The sequence below is a fragment of the Dipodomys ordii genome, unplaced genomic scaffold (assembly GCF_000151885.1).
Source record: "Dipodomys ordii isolate 6190 unplaced genomic scaffold, Dord_2.0 Scaffold19, whole genome shotgun sequence".
Lineage (NCBI taxonomy): Eukaryota > Metazoa > Chordata > Mammalia > Rodentia > Heteromyidae > Dipodomys > Dipodomys ordii.
Window position 1 is genome coordinate 12838920 of NW_012267235.1, and position 19033 is coordinate 12857952.

General features: G+C 45.4%; 1 protein-coding gene across 3 annotated transcripts in view; it reads right to left on the reverse strand.

The window, feature by feature from the left end:
* Positions 1-4383: 4383 nt before the first annotated feature.
* Pelp1 (proline, glutamate and leucine rich protein 1) overlaps positions 4384-19033 on the reverse strand; it is a 31164-nt gene continuing 16514 nt past the window's right edge. For 2 of the 3 annotated variants that reach the window (XM_013013468.1, XM_013013469.1), the window contains 14 exons: positions 16207-16356; positions 16005-16076; positions 9502-9561; positions 9070-9220; positions 8753-8882; positions 8574-8661; positions 8089-8177; positions 7895-8011; positions 7637-7784; positions 7339-7498; positions 6667-6722; positions 6296-6502; positions 4669-6186; positions 4384-4518 (listed from right to left, as the gene is read on the reverse strand). In XM_013013468.1, coding sequence (XP_012868922.1) covers positions 4426-4518; positions 4669-6186; positions 6296-6502; positions 6667-6722; positions 7339-7498; positions 7637-7784; positions 7895-8011; positions 8089-8177; positions 8574-8661; positions 8753-8882; positions 9070-9220; positions 9502-9561; positions 16005-16076; positions 16207-16356 — 3039 coding nt within the window. In that variant the 3' untranslated portion in view covers positions 4384-4425. The remainder of the gene's footprint in view (positions 4519-4668; positions 6187-6295; positions 6503-6666; positions 6723-7338; positions 7499-7636; positions 7785-7894; positions 8012-8088; positions 8178-8573; positions 8662-8752; positions 8883-9069; positions 9221-9501; positions 9562-16004; positions 16077-16206; positions 16357-19033) is intronic. The other variant, XM_013013467.1, reaches the window with a different exon arrangement.

The window sequence follows — 19033 nt, forward strand, 5'->3', positions numbered from 1 at the left end:
AGGGAGGGAGGGAGGGAGGGAGGGAGGGAGGGAGGGAGGGAAGAATAAACTCTAAAAGAATTCATACTTTTGGGGCTGGGAAGGTGGCTCAAGTGGTAGAACGCTAGCCTTGAGCTGAAGAGCTGAGGGACAGCGCCCAGGCCCAGAGTTCAGGCCCCATGACCGGACCCAAAAAAAAAATGCATACTTTTTTTTTGGGGGGGGGGGTCAGTCATGGGGCTTGAATTCTGGGCCTGAGCACTGTCCCTCAGCTCTTCAGGTAAAGGCAAACGCTTGAGCTTTGGCGCCACTTCCAGTTTTCTGAGTGTTTATTGGAGGTAAGAGTTTCAGGGACGTTCCTGCCCTGGCTGGCTTTGAATTGTGATCCTCAGATCTCAGCCTCCTGAGTAGCTAGGATTACAGGCGTAAGCCACCGGCACTCGGCCATACTTCTTAGAATGAAACTCAAACCTCTGAACAGATTTCAAAACACAAACCATCCATCACTGCGTGTCCATCACTTACATCACTTGCTCCAACCACAACCCATATTCAAGCAAACCTAAACAGAAAGGCTCCCTTAGGTCCTCCACTATCTCTGAATCCTCCAATTTCTTTTGAGGGGAGGAGGTAAGGGGAGGCAGGGGTTTGAATACAGGGTCTACGCCCAGTCCCTGAGCTCTTTTGCTCAAGGCTAGAGCTCTAACACTTTACACCACAATACCACTTCTGTTTTTCTGGTGGCTGATTGGACATGAGAGTGTCAGGGAATTTCCTGCCCAGGTTGTCTTCGAGCCATGATCTTCAGTTCTCAGCTAGGATTACAGGTATGAGCCACCAGGCCCCAGGCCCACCTACTTCTCTAAACCACATCTTCCTGCTGCACTTACACAGCTGAGAGGTCCCCAAAACAGCATAGCCTGATCTCTATAAAATCCCACTATGCAACTTTCTTTTGGTGGCTCAAACCCAGGCCTTACACATGCTTGGCTAGTGCTTACCTGAGAGTAAGAGTACTTCCACCTCCAAACTTATGCAACTTTTAAAAAGTGCTTATCAAGTAATTTCAAACTAACTTCACACTTTGTGTCTCATAAAAATTGAATAAAGAGCTTTACAATCACCGGACTTTTTTAAATTACCTTTTGATTATCTTTAACCAGAAGTGCAAAGGAATTACCACTCAACATATCAGTTTATAAGTACAATACAACTTGATTAGTATCACTCCTTTTATCATTCTTCCCCATCAAGCTGCTTTTAACAGTTTAACAGTGATCTTAGCTGGGCACGGGTGGCTCAAACTTGTAATCCTAGCTACTCAGGAGGCTGAGATCAGAGGATTGCAGTCTGTGAGACTCTTATCTCCAATTTATCACCAGAAAACTGGAAGTGGCGTTGTGGCTCAAGTGGTAGAGCACTCGCTCAAGGCCAGTGCCCAGGCCCAGAGTTCAAGACCCACGACAGACGAAAAACAAACAACCACACACACACACAAAACAACAACAAAAAATGATCTTGACTCAAACTCAGGACAGTCAAGAAGCCTTCCCTAGAACAAGCCTAGTTTGTCTTGGGATGAATACTAAGTGCTCATTTACTACTCAGACCACAAAAACAACATGAGACTGAGGGCTTGCTGAGGGCCATATGTTGTCCTTATTTCCCTCACTTCCAAACCAGAAATCTCAAACTAATCTGACAAACCCAGTTCTGAATTGCAGTCTCATTCTAGGTTTTACCAAGTTTTCCCTCCATAAATCAAGACAAAACATATATTAATAACCTATTTCTACTACTATTTCTACTATATTAGAATATAACAGAACCACAATAAATATGGTTACACAGGCAGATCACCCCAAATAGAAGCCATACAGCCTCATCCCACTCCCACTTCATCCGTTCTTCCCCCTCATCTGCCCTTTTACAAACTCCCTGGTCCCCTTGAAAACAGCAAGACTTCCTTTTAGGATCTCTGTACTTGCCACCAAAGTACACTCCTAGAAAACTCCCCAGAATTCTACGCTGCTCTTAACTTCAATGAGAGCTTCTTAAAATTACGTATGCAAGAGCCAAGTGGGGGCAGTACATACCTGTGAACCAAGCACTAGAAACTGAAGGAGAATCCTGAATTTAAGGCCCCCTGGGCTGCATTATAACTGAGGTGAGCCTTAAAGACCCTGTTCCCTAATAAAAAATTAATACACAAAAGTACTAACACAATGGACATACTATCCTCCACAATTAAACTTGTTTGAAACTTTTTTATCAGTATGTGAAAAAGACATAGCCATACAAACCTATCACTCACCTTCCTTGCTTTTTCCCATTGCACTCATCACAATTTAACTCATCTTTTACTTGTATAATGACCCTCCTAACATCTAGATATTTGGGGAAGAGGGAGCCCTGGGGTTTGAACTCAGCCTGGGCTCTATTCCTGGGCTTCTTTTGCTCAAGGCTAGCTCTCTACCACTTGAACCACAGCACCACTTACAACTTTTTCTGAGTAACTTACTGGAGATGGGAGTCTCAGACTTCCCTGCCCAGGCTGCAAAGATGTTTTTTTTTTTTTTTTTTTGCCCATTTCCTTCACTGCTCCAAATTAAAAAACAGTGTCCATCACTGTAACAACATCAAATAGCTGGTTTTGACATGTGACCAAATTGATTACTGGGGAAAACTGGGTAACATACATTTTATCATCTCCTCAATCTCTCCCATCTTTGCAAACCCACTTGGATCAATAATTATTTCAAAAATGTTAATGTTTAATAAATAACCAGTATTATGCATAGTACTACTGGCTGAGTAAACCACTACAACAGTGAAATTGATTTCTATGACATGAGGAAATATACTATCATTTGTGTAAAAAGAAATGTAAATATGTATTACATATGCATGCATTTGTATATTTATAATTCATTTGTATATGCAAAGTACCTCTAGAAATAACATAAAAACACTGATCATTACTGGCTGCTTCAGGGAGAAAAGTTTGAGTGCCTAGGTGACAGGGGTTATAACTTTTAAACAAACCTTGAATTCTAAATCACATGAATGTATTATCAGTACAAAATAAAATTTACCTTGGAATATTTGTTCTAGATTCTTTAAGGTCAACGTCAACTTTACCTCTCTATGGTTTCCAGAAATTAGATTCTTTCCCTTTCTGAAAAATTATTACTTGAAGTTTTTACACTTCTGCACCGCTATCCTGACAGCAAGGATTTTTAAGTCTTCAACATCTTCTCCACCTAATAAAAAGCACGTTTTGAACTTGACTCAGGAGGGGAAAAACACTGATTTTTTTTTTTTTTGTGGGGGGGGAGTCGGTCACAGGGCCTGAATTCTGGGCCTGGGCGCTGTCCCTCAGCTCTTCAGCTCAAGGCCAGCACTCTACCACTTGAGCCACAGCGCCACATCCAGGTTTTTCTGCTTATGTGGTGCTGAGGAATTGAACACAGGGCCTCATGTATGCAAGGCAAGCGCTCTACCACTGAGCCACCTTCCCAGCCCAAAACACTGAAATTTTAATAATAAACAGGAACATTTGCAGATAGGGGTATGATTCAAATTGTAGTGTAAATGTCTACCCTTGATTCAAATTGTAGTGTAAATGTCTCCCCTTGAGCAAAACAAACAAAACAAAAAGCTCAGGGACAAGTCCCAGATCCTGAGTTCAAGCCCAGAAATTATATACAATATATACTATATAATGTCTTTATATATAATATATATTAATATGGGGATCTATAGTTCTACATGTCTATATGGGAATTATATATAATGTGTGTTTGTCTGTGTGTACTTCACATTGGTGGAAAAATATTCAGGTCTTAAGAGTGAGTAGGATTTGGGGTGGACTTAACCAAATTCCTGCTAAGGAGGAGTTGGGAAAGAGTTGGATGCCATAATTAGGACAGCCCTAGAATAGAGCTCATCCTCAGTCTGTGATGATCTCTTTGGGGGTGGTCCAAAGTTCAAATTACACAGAATTCATAACTAAACTTCATCACAGTCACTCAGCTGCTCTTCAGACCAAGGGATTATATACACTGATATGCACCCATTTGTGTCTATTTATTCAAGTTCCCTTATCACTAATCCTGTTAATCTCTTTAATTTTCTTAGTCCTTGATCAAAAGCAAGGCTACACACAAATTGCTTACTCTTACAGAGCAACCCTGGTTAGAAAGAGCAGAGGGCAAGATTTCTATAATTCCAACCACTAACTTATTCCTTAAAGTTAGTGGCTCCTCCTTCAGGCAATGAGAACAATTGATCAGCTGTTAGGGATATGTGGAGACTATGGATACCTTGCAAACCCCAGGAGACACCAAGGTTCCTGGCTACAGATAAGGTGTGGCAAGAACCAGAAGCAGCATGAATAAGAACATAACTTTATTGGGAAGAAGGTGGTGGAAGTGCAGAAGAGGGCTAGGAGTCAGACTCCATGGTAGGCGGTGGCTTCTCATCATCAGGGGGACAATCAATGAAGTCAGCCAGCATGGCAGCTGTGTCATCCTGTTCCTTTTAGGGACAAAGACACAGGATTCAAAACAGTCACACATATACAGAAGGTGGATCAGACTGGGGCAAACCTCTTCCTTTACACTAGTAGAAGTACCCTTCTCCCACCAGCACCACCCCACAGGTGCCCACCCTGCCTGGCTGACTCACCTTTTCCTGGAGAGCTGCAGTCTCTGCCTCTGTCTCCATCTCTTCTTCTACTTCAGATGTCTCTGGTGGGGGTGGCACCTTGTCACTCCCACCCTCAGTCTCCTCTTCCAACAGGGGTGGATGTGCAGAGGGTTCTTCAACAAGCTCCTGAGGAGGTGGCCCTACTGTGGGACTTCCCCCTTCTCCTTCCACCTCCCCCTGGGATGGGAGCACCTCTGGAGCCAGGGTGGGTGCTGTCTCAGCCCCCGGTTCCTCCTCTGTCCCTGGTTCCTCCACTTCTAACAGCAGCCCAGGTTCAGGTTCTGGCTCAGGCTGCACTTTGGGGGACTCTGGAGGAGGGAGAGCTGGAGGCAGGGTTGGGGGTGGAGGTCCACCTTCTTCTACCTCCCCTCCTGCTGGGCCAAACTCCAAGTCTTCTACCTCTTCCAACTCTTCTTCCTCCTCTTCCTCCTCCTCCTCCTCTTCTTCCTCTAATTCACCCTCTTCCTCCTCAAATTCTTCCTCAAACTCTTCCTCCTCTTCTTCCTCTTCAAAATACTCTTCTTCATCATCATCTTCTTCCTCAAAGTCCTCCTCTTCCTCATCATCTTCTTCTTCCTCCTCTTCTTCCTCTTCCTCCTCCTCTTCATCACTGCTGTTGATATTTATCACTGTCAGATCTTCTTCCAGGGCTGGAGGTCCTCCGCCTCCAGGAGCTCCTTCAGGGACTAGCTGAGGTGGTGGAAGTGTTGCAGAACCAGCAATAGGCGGAGGAGGGGGAGGGGGAGGGGGAGGGAGAGACCCTGGGGTTGCAGAAAGTTCTTCAGGCTCCTCTTTGGCTGGTACAGGAGGAGAGGCTGCTGGTGGCCCAGTGGGGGCCACAGAGGGAGGAGGGGTACTTGTGGGAGGTGGTGGTGGTAGGGGTGGAAGGCCCTCAGGCACAATCACCACACTGTCATCAGAGTCACTTTCTAATGAAATTTCTACATCTGACGCCTCCTCCTTATCATAGTGAACGAAGGCTGGTCTGGGCACTCGTCCCCCAAAAGTTTCATCTGGGGGTATGGTAGGTGGAGGAGTCCCACTAGAGGCAAGGACAGGATCCTCACTGGGACCTGCACGGTGGTTCTCGGGGCCAGGAAGGAGCCGGGGAGGGACAGAGACCAGGCCCGGGACAGAGAGGCCTAGGTGGTTGGTTGTAGCTGGAGGTCCAGGGCGAGTGGAAGGTATGGGACCTGCAGAGGGCAGAGGGCCTGCAGAGGGAATGGGGCCTGTGGAGGACATTGGACCTGCTGAGGGCATGGGGCCTGCAGAAGGCAATGGGCCAGCTGAGGATATGGGGCCTGGAGTGGGCATGGGGCCTACAGAGGGCATAGGGCCTGGGGGATGGAAGGGTGGGGCCCTGAATGAAGATGGGGCCTCAGGAGGGGGAACTGGGGCAGATGTGGCGCAAGTGGGGCCCATGGTCTGCAAGGGAGGAACACGAGGGTGGGTCAGAGCAGCGCAAGTCACCAATGCTTCTGAACAGAAAGAGGAGACCTGAGGAAAACAAGAAGGGCCAGGAATGAGCATCAAGAACACAGAATCTCACAGGGCTAGCATGAGAACAAGGGAATCTAAGAACAAAAGAAGAATTTGCCTCAGTTACCTCAAGGCTGTCTTCTTGCTGGCCAAAGGAGAAAGCTTGCAGGGCACAGGCAAGGGGAGGTGGGCAGCGAGGGGAAGGGGCCAGCAGCAAGGCCAGCAGTAGGCGGTAGAGCTCACGACGGCAACAAGAGCTGTTGTAAGGGGAGCTGCCCAGCACCTCACCCTGCTGGAGACTCATGAGCAGTGGCAGGACCAGATCATGCAGTCTCTGAAAAGCACAGAGAACATACCTAAAAACTTCACCAAGACTGCTCAACCCTTCTCCAGAACCTCATCCAGGTTTCCACAGAGCCATCTCTGAGGTGCATGGATTCCCACATACACAGAGCAACTCCCCCTCCCCAGGTTCCAAGGAGACCAGGCTCTACTAACCCTGTGAGTCTCCTCCTTGATTAGAGGCCCACACATGAGGATAGTCCGGCTAAGACCTGGGAAGAGAATGGCATCGAATGAAGAAGCAAGCTACTGACAGAATGAAACAAAGACTTCAGGAGAATAGAGTCCAGTGGAAGACCCAGCTCTGCCACTGCTTAGCCTGGGCAAGGCACTTACCTTCTCTCAGTCTGCTTTCTCAAAGGGGACCATAGATATTTAAGCACAATATTATAAATGTCCCTCTATGTACATGAGAGTAGAATACATATCACCCATTAACTATACTACTAACACTACTAACTTCTATTCAGAGACTATGTTGCAGTAAAAGCAGGGAAGCTGTCAGGCAGCCTGTCCCTGCAGAACTCTACCTGTGAGCTCCACAGGTAAGGGTTTTCCCAAGTGTTAGAAATACCTGGCAAACATAGTGCATACATGAAGTGCTTGGGGAGTAAATGAGGTAACTGAGATTTGGGGGGGAGGAAGGTACATGTGCACAGCAGGGGAAACCATCAAATCCCCAGTCTCACAGCACTACCCAAAATTCCACCAGCAGCTCTTGCCCTTGCTACTTCTGTCCTCTGCATTTGATGCACACCCTCCTCCAAGTGGCTCTGAGTTATCACTCCATGCCATCCTACAACTCCAAGGGTCCAAGGCTTCGCTCACCTCTTAATGCAGCTGCACACACGTCACTGTTGGCGTTGCTATCTCCTTTCCGATGGCTGGGAGGGGCCATTGCATCTCCCATATCCAGCTTTAGCTTCTTGGGAGCACTGGGCTTCCCACTCTGCAAACCCCCATCAGAGTTCCCCCGGGGACTACGTAGCTAGTAGTAAAGGAAAATATATATCATATACATAAGGGAGCAGGAAAGCCAAACAGAGTTAGGAGATAGTGTTTGGTGATAACTCACATTATGATACAAGAGTACAAGAACCAAAGATAGGAGCCAAGTCTCACTCACCTTAAGGGTATCGGTGGGTGGGGAGATGTCACTAAGCAGATGGGTGAGCAGAGCCTCTCCAGGGGCTCCTCCCTGAAGCACACCTGCTGAAGCCCCACAGACTTTCACCCACAGCTCTAAAACTGCATATACCTTGATCCGGATGGTGCTGCAGTGTGAGTCAGGAGGGCAGGTTATGAACTGAGTCCATGTGTCAAAACCCCAGCACTACTTTCATGCCCTCATCCACACCTCTCTATCCCCTTCCTAGCTTGTCACCTGTAAGGCCTCTCTTGGCCTGGAGAGAGGGTGTCCCTTCCAATGCTCCATACATTGAGGACCTGGGGAAGCAGACGGTTTATCAGGGTCCCAAAGCGTAAGAGCCGGCCTCCACACCTAGGGGCAGAGATGGAACAGTGACACTCATTTCCAGCATGTCCCAGGCCCTTCACATCCTGCCCAACCCCACTCACGCGAGGATGAGCGAGGAGAGCAGATCCAAGGCTTCGAGGTGGATAGAAGGCAGCAGCAACAACCGCAGGGGACCATCGCCAAGTAAGCTCTGAGGAAAGTTCAGCAAAAGTGGGGAGAAAACATAGGGAGAGACAGAGAAAAGACAGATACAACAGACATGTATGACTATATACACATGTACAAATCATGAAAAAAAAAACATTCCCTGTCCCCAGCTCTCCCAACAAAATCAAACCCTCATCTTCTGAGCAGACCCTAGGTGGAGGGCAAAGAGATGATGGCTGAACCTCTCAGCAGTAACTTGGCTGGACACCAAATTCACCCTCTGCCAGAGAAGCACTAGCCACAGTGTCAGGCAAGTACAGGGAGTAATAGCATATGTACAGAAGAGTCTGGGACTTCAGGGATGAATAACACTGTCTGGAGAGCTTCCAATCCTAGGGTCATGAACAAAAACTGCATGTAGAAGTGTTAGCTTACTCACAATATTCTTGCCATTGACACTAAGAATCCGGCAGATGAGATCCAGGACTTCCTGAACAGGTACAGACACAGGAGCCCCAAACTCAGAGCTACAGAGAATCAGAGCAAGAAGACCAGTGTAGCGGCTCCTCCCCCCAGTATGACTCCATACTGTGCCAACTCCCTCCAACACCAACATACCTGAGCATGAGTGCCATACAATGGGCCAGTCCTGAAAACCTCTGCTGAAGACGGAAGAGGGCATGGGTGTCGACATCATCTAAGTGGGAAAGCAGCGTCTCCATTCCAGAGTCTTCACTCTGCACAGGAGCTAAGCAGCAACACAATTTCCTTGTACATCTATCTTTCTTCCATCTCCTCATTTTTTACTTGTAGTAAATGTCCTGACTATGTTCTCATCCATTTTGCCCAGAAACCCACTTCCTGGGTCAGCATCCTGTTCCCTCCTGCCAAATTTCACAACCCCTGTCCTACTGATTCCAAAACCCAGTCCCCACCTGTTTCAGATCCCTCATACAGGGCCCCTAGCAAGCTGTGCAGGGAGGTCAGCAGGCTGTGCAGCTCCTGCTCCCAGTTCTCAGTGTGCTTCAGGCCCTGGGAAAAGCCAGCCCCTAAGGAGGGCAGCCTGGAGTAACACTCGCAGGCCAGCTGCAGAAGGAAGGACAGAAGGCTGGTTAGGAACAAACTAGCCCAGCCACAGGGTCCCCACCCTACTAATGTCCAAGAAAGATGGAGACCAAAGGGAGCTGAAAGGACAATGAGAAAGAAAGGTCTAGATGGGCACAGGAAGCAAAAGTCTGGACTTATATTAGCAGGGAAGAAGTGAGAACTGGGTTCAAAAGCTGTAACAGATAAAAACTAAGAATGAGCCACAAAAGATGACCCAGGCTCAGATTTCTAGGCCATACACTTCTTTCCTTTCCCATTACCTGCTGAAGCTGGGGGCTCAAGGCATCCACACGAGACAAGAAAAAGGAGGCCAGCTTGCCCTAGAGGAGAGAGAAAGAAGTTACAAGGCAGCTCTGGGAGCCAAAGATGTATACCCATCCTAGCAACAAACTCTCCACTCTTGTCTTTTTTTCCTTTCCTACAGAAATGAAGCACAATATTTCCACAGGGCAGCAGCATTGGCAAGATCTAGACATGCTTTCATAGTACAAAGATATCCTACACATCACTTCTGACTGGTCCTTAGACTTCTCTCTGGAGAAAAAGGTTTGGCCTCTACCCACAGATAATTTAGGTCCCTCTTACCAATTCTTATGAAAGTCATCTTTCTCAGAATGAAGTCTTAAAAAACAATAATCACCAAACTCCTAGCTCTACTGCCTTTGACTCAAAATGAGGGTCCAAGCCAGATATCAGTGGCTCACACCTATAATCCTAGCTTTGTAGGAGGCTGAGCTCTAAGAATCACAGTTCAAAGCCAGCCCAGGCAGGAAAGTCCATGAGACTCTTATCTCCAATTAACCACCAGAAAACCAGAAGTGACACTGTGGCTCAAGTGATAGAGCGCTGGCCTTGAGCTGAAGAGCTGAGGGACAGCGCCCAGGCCCAGAGTTCAAGCCCATTATGAGTGCGCATGCACACACGCGCGCGCGCACACACGCACGCATGCATGCACGCACGCACGCACACACACACACACACCTTGAGCTGAAGAGTTGAGGGACAGCACCCAGCCCCACCCCCCACCCCCCCCACACACACACGCAAAGGCACACACACACCTTGAGCTGAAGAGTTGAGGGACAGCACCCAGCCCCCCCCCCCCCCCCCCCCCCACACACACACACGAGGATCCAACATGGGAAAGTAGCATTGTCCACAAGCATGAGGGCAGGAGGTAGAAAAGGACAGGCTGGAAGAGCAGAGTGAAAGCAGCCAATCTCAGAATGACAACCTGTCACAGTTAGTAAACAAACCTCTTTGCCTGCTATGAGAAGGCCCTGGAATAAAAGTATTCAACCCAAAGGCCATGATTTATCTGAGTTATCAACACAGATACGGAAAAAATATGTATTATTTACACTAACATAAGTAAAATTGTAGTGTATCCCTCAATTATAATTGAAATTCCGGTAGTACAAAGATCTGCCTCTATACTTGTAGTGAATTCTTTTTTGTGGGATTGGTCGTGGGGCCTGAACTCTGGGCCTGGGCGCTGTCCCTCAGCTCTTCAGCTCAAGGCTAGCACTCTACCACTTGAATCACCGCGCCACTTCCGGCTTTTTTTTTTAATGCTTATGTGGTGCTGAGGAATCGAACCCAGGGCCTCATGCATGCAAGGCAAGTGCTCTACCACTGAGCCACCTTCCTAGCCCTTGTAGTGAATTCTTATAAGTCTAAATTACTTCAGCATCCAATGTGAACTTAAGTTGGGAAGTCTCTAGTTCTCTCTCTTCTTTCATTCTTTCCTGTGAGCAATCCAGACATATGTACCTTACAGAACCTCTTCCTGATGACCAGCTCCCTAGATCCAGCTGACTTGACCTAAGGGTTTCTCATAGCTTGCACAAACTATAAAAAAATACCAAACGACTGCCTCTCAGCAGGACCTCCTGCTGACTAACTGCTGCTTCAGTTAGAACCTGCCTAAAGGACACCTAGTTGGCAATACTCTAGAGCCAATGAAAGTGTTGGCCAAAGGGGAAATAACAAAATGCTGCAACAAGGATATAGGTTGATCCATTCTAACAATGAGATGTACAGACACTATGTTGAAAACAAACTTTACAACTTGGGGGGTGGGAGGAAATTGGGGAAGGTGGGGAGGGAAGAGATGGTAGGGGGAAAACAAAGGAGGGAGTAACAATGCTCCATAGGAACTGTACTCATTACCTTACTCATGTAACTGTAACCCCTCTGTACAGTACCTTTACAATAAAATTTTTTTTTTAAATTTTAAAAAGTGATGGCCCTTGGGTCTGGGTATATGTGCCTCCCTCCTCACACTCGCTCATCTGTGTGTATGGTTTCCAAGCATGTCAATCATGCCTAAAACGCAGGTCCCTGTAGGAACTTTATTTCTCTAGTTCCCTGTGTCTCACCTAATCATTGAAGGAACACTTTCCACGTTAAAGACTGTACAATAAGGGGCTGGGAAGGTGGCTCAGTGGTAGAGCGCTTGCCTTGCATGCCTGAGGCCCTGGGTTCGATTCCTCAGCACCACAAAAGAAAAAAGAAAAAAAGCCGGAAGTGGCACTGTGGCTCAAGTGGTAGAGCGCTAGCCTTGAGCTGAAGGACAGCGCCCAGGCCCAGAGTTCAGGCCCCATGACCGGACCCCCTCCCCTATAATCTATAATCCAAACTACTTGGGAGGGGAAGATTGAGAAACGAAAATTCAAGGCCAGCCTGTGCAAAATAGTATCTAAGAGTCCCACCTCAATGACTAGGTACAGTGACATTTACATCTAATCCTAGCTACAGAGGAAACCCAATGCTGGGCACAGTGACATATGCTTGTCATATATCAGGAAACACAGCAGGAGGATTGCAGATTAGGATGGCTTGGGCATAAAGCAAGACACTACCTCAAAAATAAACAAGGTAAAAGGGAGCTTGAGGTATGTAGTTCAAGAAATACAGTGCCTGCTGCCTTGCAAGCTTAAGGCTCTGCATTCCAACTCCTAGCACCCAGAAATAGTCTGCATTAAAATAATACCTTATTAACATATTCTATTCTACCTTAATTCTTTTAACTACTTTGATTGGGGAGGAAATTTTCCCACTTGAGTAAAAACACAGCTCTTCTTTTTGTGTGTGTGTATGTTATTTTTCAGTCTTGCATTTTTGCCCAGTACCTGAGATGATAGTCATGAGACATTATACCTGGCTACCATGTTGATATTTAAAACACAAAAGGTTTCTTTGCTATTCCATGCATTTTCTTTTTGTTGTTGGTCATGGGGCTTGAACTTGGGACCTGAGAGCTCCCTGAGCATTTTTTGCTCAAGGCTAGTACTCTACCACTTTGAGCCACACCACTATCAGTTTTCTGGTGGTTAATTGGAGAGAAGAATCTCTCAGACTTTCCTGCTGGGGCTGGCTTTGAACCATGATCCTCAGAGCATAGCCTCCTGAGTAGGATTACCAGCACCTGGCTCATCTATTTTCTTTCTTTCTTTCTTTTTTTGGTCAGTCATGTGGCTTCAACTCCTGGCTTGGGTGCTGTCCCTGTGCTCTTCAGCTCAAGGCAAGCGCTCTACCGCTTGAGCCACAGCGCCACTTCTGGTTTTCTAGCTGGTTTTACTGGAGATAAGAGCGACCCTCAGATCTCAGCCTCCTGAGTAGCTAGGATTACAGTGCCTATACTGAGGCTTGGGGCTTACACTTAGGGCCAGGGCCCTATCCTTGAGCAAACAGCTCCAATTCCAGCTTTTTGGTGGTTAATTAGAGATAAGAGTCTTGTGGACTTTCCTGTCTGGCCTGGCTATAAACCACAATCCTCAAATCTCAGCTTCCTCAGTAGCTAGGATTACAGGCGTGAGCCACCAATGCCTGGTACCATGCATTTTCATTCATTCTTTTTTTTTTTTTTTTTGGTCGGTCGTAGGGCTTGAACTCTGGGCTTGGACACTATCCCTTAGCATTTCAGCTTAATGCCAGCGCTCTACCGCTTGAGCCACAGCGCCACTTCTACTTGTCTGGTGGTTTACTGGTGATAAGTCTCATGGATGTTCCTGCCCAGGCTGGCTTTGAACCTCGATCTCAGATCTCAGACTCTTGAGTAGCTAGGATTACAAGCATGAGGCACTGTTTCCTGGCTCCATTCATTTTCTTTTATGAAACATTACTGTGAGGGGACTGGGAATGAGATAATAGCAATGTGCATGAATTCTGTCATTAGCACATGGGGAAAACGGAATGTTAGGCTGAGAAGGGGCACATGGCAGAAAAAAGGTAAGAATACAATACTAGCACAGGGAAACCAATTTCTATTTTCACAATACTAGCAGAGGGAAACCAATTTCTATTTTCAAAGAGATTCTGTAGTTAGGGAAAAAAATACAAGGTAAACAATAACTTAGACCCAACACTCGAACTATATAGTAGTAAGCAATATGGAGGTCAGGGAGAGTGGAACTGAGCTGGGCTTAAAAGAGAGAGGGAAAAAAAAAAGGAGAACTACAAAAATCAGAAGATGCCAAAGGACACAGACTGAGGCCTTCATACCCATGCTGAGAATGAAGTACTGGCTTTATCCTGGGATTTGGCAGCATCATATGCACAAAAGTGAATTTTTACAAGACAAATTAACCATGGCACCAGGCAAGAGGCAGAGCTCCTGCCAGCAGGTGGTTCAGAAACCTGTCCTCCAAAGACTCTCTTCTATCTACCTGCAGGTAGGAGCCAGATGAAGTTTCTCACATTCCCTTTGGACTTAGAAAGCTTTGACAGAATTCCAGAATATTCCCAACCGTGGAGTTCCCACTCAAGAGCTTCTGATTCAAGACCTTTGAATCCAAGAAAGATAAATCTTAAATACCAACACCTCAACTAGAGGTGTTTTTGCCAATCTGCTGCTCAGGCTTTCCCTGAGGTCCTGGTTCAAAAAGCCAGGCTGAAGCCAAAAGAAATCAGACTGTGTTACTATGAGTACAATGAAATGAAGCAACATGGCTCCAATTGCAAGGTTTCTCCTGGCTGGCCCACAAAGCAAACATTTCCCTCAAAACATGTGCACACATGTACAGTATGTCCTGGGCATCTCTTAAGAGTGGGAATGATGGTCTTTCCATTCATTCTAAGAAACTACTAATCAATCTGGCAAGTAAAGTTTCCGCAGGGTCTGACTCCAGGGACTCTGAAAGCTTGAGACACATCATCTCAGGAAGAATAACCCTGAGGCTGGAGACTATAAATGCCCTGGGAGCATCTGGAGGATGGGACAGAAAACTACTATTTTAAAATGGCAATGGTGAGTTACTAAGATGTCCAAAGTACAGATGGCACCTGGGGCTTTTCTACAGAACAGATTATCTAAGGTGTTGGCAACAGACAAAGCCAGAATCTTCAACACAGATGAAACTAAGTTCTTAGAGACAGAAAGGCAGACATAACCTGAAATAAGGCATGAATACTTGTTTGGTTTGGAAAAGGTACTCAAATTACAGGCTGTAACTCCAAAATCTACAATGACACAAGGCTGTGAATTACAACTGAATTTTCTAAATGCTCACCCTGAAAGCTAAGAGACAACCAAAAAAGAACAGCAGGCATTCTAGTACCTGTGATGATTCACAATGCCACCCTATAGGTGTCACTAAATGTTCTCTCCACTTTCACAGGTGGACAGAAACACTAAATAGAACTAATGAATAAAAACAAGACATTTGCAGTAACACCTCACAAACATTGGTTGGGGACAAACTGCTACCATGTGTAGTTGAAAATTTACCTTACAAAACATTTTATAAGCCAGGCACTGGTGACTTATGTTTATAATCCTACCTACTCACAAGAACCTGAGATCTGAGGATTGTGGTTCAAAACCAGCCCAGGGAGCAAGTCTGTGAGACTGTCATCTCTAAGAAAAAGCAGGAAGTAATGCTGTGACTCAAGTGGTAGACTGCTAGCCTTAAGAAACAGAATCTCCCAGGCCCTGAGACATGGCACAGGACTGGCACGCACACACGTGTGCACACTCACATACACAAAACAAATTTTTTAGAAGACAAGTAGTTTTTGCTAACAACAACAAAAAAATAGCTTTACTAACCATTACGAAGATAAGTTATTCCAAACTCCAGATACTTTCTCAATAGAAAGTCCTGTCTTGGGCCAGGAACAGTAGTTAGTCCTGCCATCTCAAAGTTTCTACTAGCAGTGGCAAGGTAACAATAGAATCAGCAAGGACATTACCCAATGCTCACTAAGAAACATCAACTTCTTGAGGACTTCTTTCTACATAACCAATTACAGGGTCTTCCCCAAAGACCCCCAGCTGATGCCTGAACCAGACAGATGTTTTATGTTTTGAGATTGTTGTTTTTGTTTGAGGATGTATATGCATTCAACCAGGATTGAACTCAGGACCTTGCACTTGGTTGACTTTTTTGCTCAATGTTGGTGCTACCATGTGAGCACACCTCTATTTCCTCTAAAATACAGGAACACCAACTCCAAAGAATAATTACAATTGTAAAATAAAACAAGACATCCTCTACCCTGAGCAAGAGGCCTGGCACATACTAGGTAGCCACTAAATACTAGTACCCTTGCACTTCACTGAGCTTACTTGTAGCAAAGAATGGTGGTGCTCATCTGTAATCTTAACATTCAGGAAGCAGGAAGATCACAAGTTCATGACCAACTGGGCTATTCTGGACAAACTCAAAAAAATGCCTCACTTTCCTGATTTGGTATTAAACCACATTTAACTCCCCTGTAAACTGTAACAATTTTCATTAACTGAACCATAAGTACTTACTTTGAGAGAACCACAAGCCCGAGGAAAATAGGTCATACAAGCCTTCATTCCCTCCAAAGCTGCATGTTCACACTGTGGAAAAAACAAAAAGTCAAGTAGCCAAAAATACCAATGGTCCCATATTCCTCCAACTCACCTCACATCTCCTCTTGATCCCTTTGCTTTCCCATTCTTCAATGTTATTTCCCAATCACTTTCTCACCTCTGGTCTGAGGCCAAGCAGAGAAGTAAGAAGGCCAGGGAGATGGTTGGTGGAGATGTCCCGGAACAGCGTCGGAAGCTGGGCTGCATATCGCAACAGGTCCCTCAGGACAGCCACAGCCAACTCCATGGTGGGTGGTGAGTCCTGGGACTAAAAGCAACAATGCCCATGCTGTCAACCACATCATCAATGTTACCAAGAGGCAGAGGAAATCTAACAGGCAGAGGAAGTATAACAAGTGCATTTGAGAAATACCATAGCTGATGTCAATATACTACCCAATCTACTATCTTTAGAAAAAAAAAGGCAAAACAAACTATGTAAGACCCAAAACCATCAGCACTGTCTATAGAAAGGACATATGTCTATATTTTAGTAATAAGGATATATGGGGAAATAGGGATGTAGTCCAATAGTATAGTGCTGGCCTAGCATGTTTAAGAACCAGCACCACAAAAAATAAGAACAATATTTTTTAGTCAGTGGTGGGGCTTGAACTCAGGTCCTGGGCACTGTACCTGAACTTTTGCGCTCAAGACTAGCACTCTACCACTTTGAGCCACTTCCGGTTTTTGAGTGGTCTCAGGGAGACTTTTCTGCCCAAGCTGGCTTTGGACTGCGATCCTCAGATCTCAGCCACCTGAGTAGCTAGGATTCCAGGTGTGAGCCTCTGACACCTGACATAAAAATAACTTTTAAATAAACGGTTATCTGGGATCCTAAGAATTTGTTTGAGAAAAAAGGTAACCAAGTCACAATTGAAAGATCTGACTAACTAGAAGATCTTAAGACTTGCGTTTTTTTTTCTCCCATACTATTGTTTCCTGGTAAAATTGGAGAACACTTTTCAGACTCAAAAATAAGTCTCAAGTACAACAAAACGGTCCCAAATTTCTAAGCTGGGTTCATACCTGTGCTAGACTTCATGGAGAAAAAAAATACTATGGATTTAAGACTTGGAAAGTCTTGGGGGGGGGAGAGGGAATAGGTATGTGGAGGTGAGAAGGGATGGTAGGGGAAAAACAAAGGAGGAGGCAGAGGAGGCAACAATGATCAATAGGAAATGTACTCATTACCTTGCTCATGTAACTGTAACCCCTCTGTACAGTATTTTTACAATAAAAAAAGTACAGAAAAAAAAGACTTGGAAAGTTAATATCTACATTAAGAAAAACATTTGGCACCAAACTCCTACTTCAGATAAAGCCATGTATCAACAAAACGAATGAGATTACCGTAAGAAATAACCAGGTGTGTTGGTTACCCTTTATAGTTCCAACTACTCATGAGGCTGAGGTAGGAGGCTAACTTGATCCCAGAAGTTTAGGTTCAGCCTAGACAACATAAGGAGACTGTCTCAAAAATATAAACAAAATTTACTTTTTTAATTTAAAAAGAATACTCAAAGACTAAAATCTGAAAATCAAGGTTCAAAGCCAGTCAGGGCAAAAAGTCTGTAAGACTCTTATCAAGCAAAAAGCAGGACGTAGTTGGTGGTAGTGGCTCCCACCTACAATCCTAGCTACCCAGGAGGCCAGAAGCTGAAGATCATGGTTCAAGACAGCCTAGGCATGAAAAGTCCAAGAGATTCTAATTAACTACAAAAAATAGAAGTAGGGGCTAGGAAGGTGGCTCAGTGGTAAAGTGCTTGTCTTGCATGCATGAGGCCCTGGGTTCAATTCCTCAGCACCACATAAGCAGAAAATGACAGAAGTGGCACTGTGGCTCAAGTGGTAGAATGCTAGCCTTGAGCTGAAGAGCTGAGGGAGACTGCCTAGGCCCAGAGTTCAGGCCCCACAACCGACCAAAACAAAACAAAAAAAAAAACAGAAGTGGCAGAATGCTAACTTTGAGCAAAAGATTTAGGGATAGCACCCAGGACCTCAATAAGGCCTAGGACCTGAACACTCATACACATAAAAAAAGAGTAGGATTGTTTAAAAAAAAAAAAGAATAGGAAGGCCAGACACTGGTGGCTCATGCCTACAATCCTAGCGTTCAGGAAGCTGAGATTTTCAAGGTTCAAAACCAGCCCAGGCAGGAAAAGCCATGAAAGACTATTATCTCCAATTAACCACCAGAAAACTGGAAGTGGAGCTAGGGCTCAAAGTGGTAAAGCATTAGCGTTGAGCAAGAGCTCAGGGACAACACCCAGGCCCAGAGTTCAAGCCCCCATGACGGACAAAAAAAAAAGCAGGAAGTAGAAGTGTGATTCAAGTGCCTGCCAGACATGAGCAGAAAAACTGAGCAAGAATTTGAGATCCTGAGTTCAAGTTCTAGTACTAGCACCAAAAAAAAAAAAAAGGCAAGTAGCTAATGCTATGCCCCTTGAACTTCTAAGTCCTAACTTCCCTACCATCAGATCTATAACATCTTGCCTACAACTTATCAGGAAAAACTGAAGTCCAAAGATAGGAAATGCCTTAGTGTTGCACTCCCAAACCTGAAAATCTTCAGCTACCTTCTTCCTTTCTCCTTCCCTAAATCAAGTACACCTTCTATCTGGAGACAATCCCTCCACCATGACTTATATACTACTTCATTCCTTCTGCTCATTCTTCAGCAAGCTCTCTCCTACCCCATTCTTCTCAATGACATTTATACATTCCCAACACACTCCCATCTTAGAATTCATCAGGAGTTCACATAATACTACCCTAACAAATCCCTTAATTACCTTATTTCTTTCCCTTGTCATTATATCCAAAAACCTTTAAAAGATCTCATCTGGGGCTGGGAAGGTGGCTCAGTGGTAGAGCGCTTGCCTTGCATGCCTGAGGCCCTGGGTTCGATTCCTCAGCACCACATAAGCAAAAAGAAAAAAGCC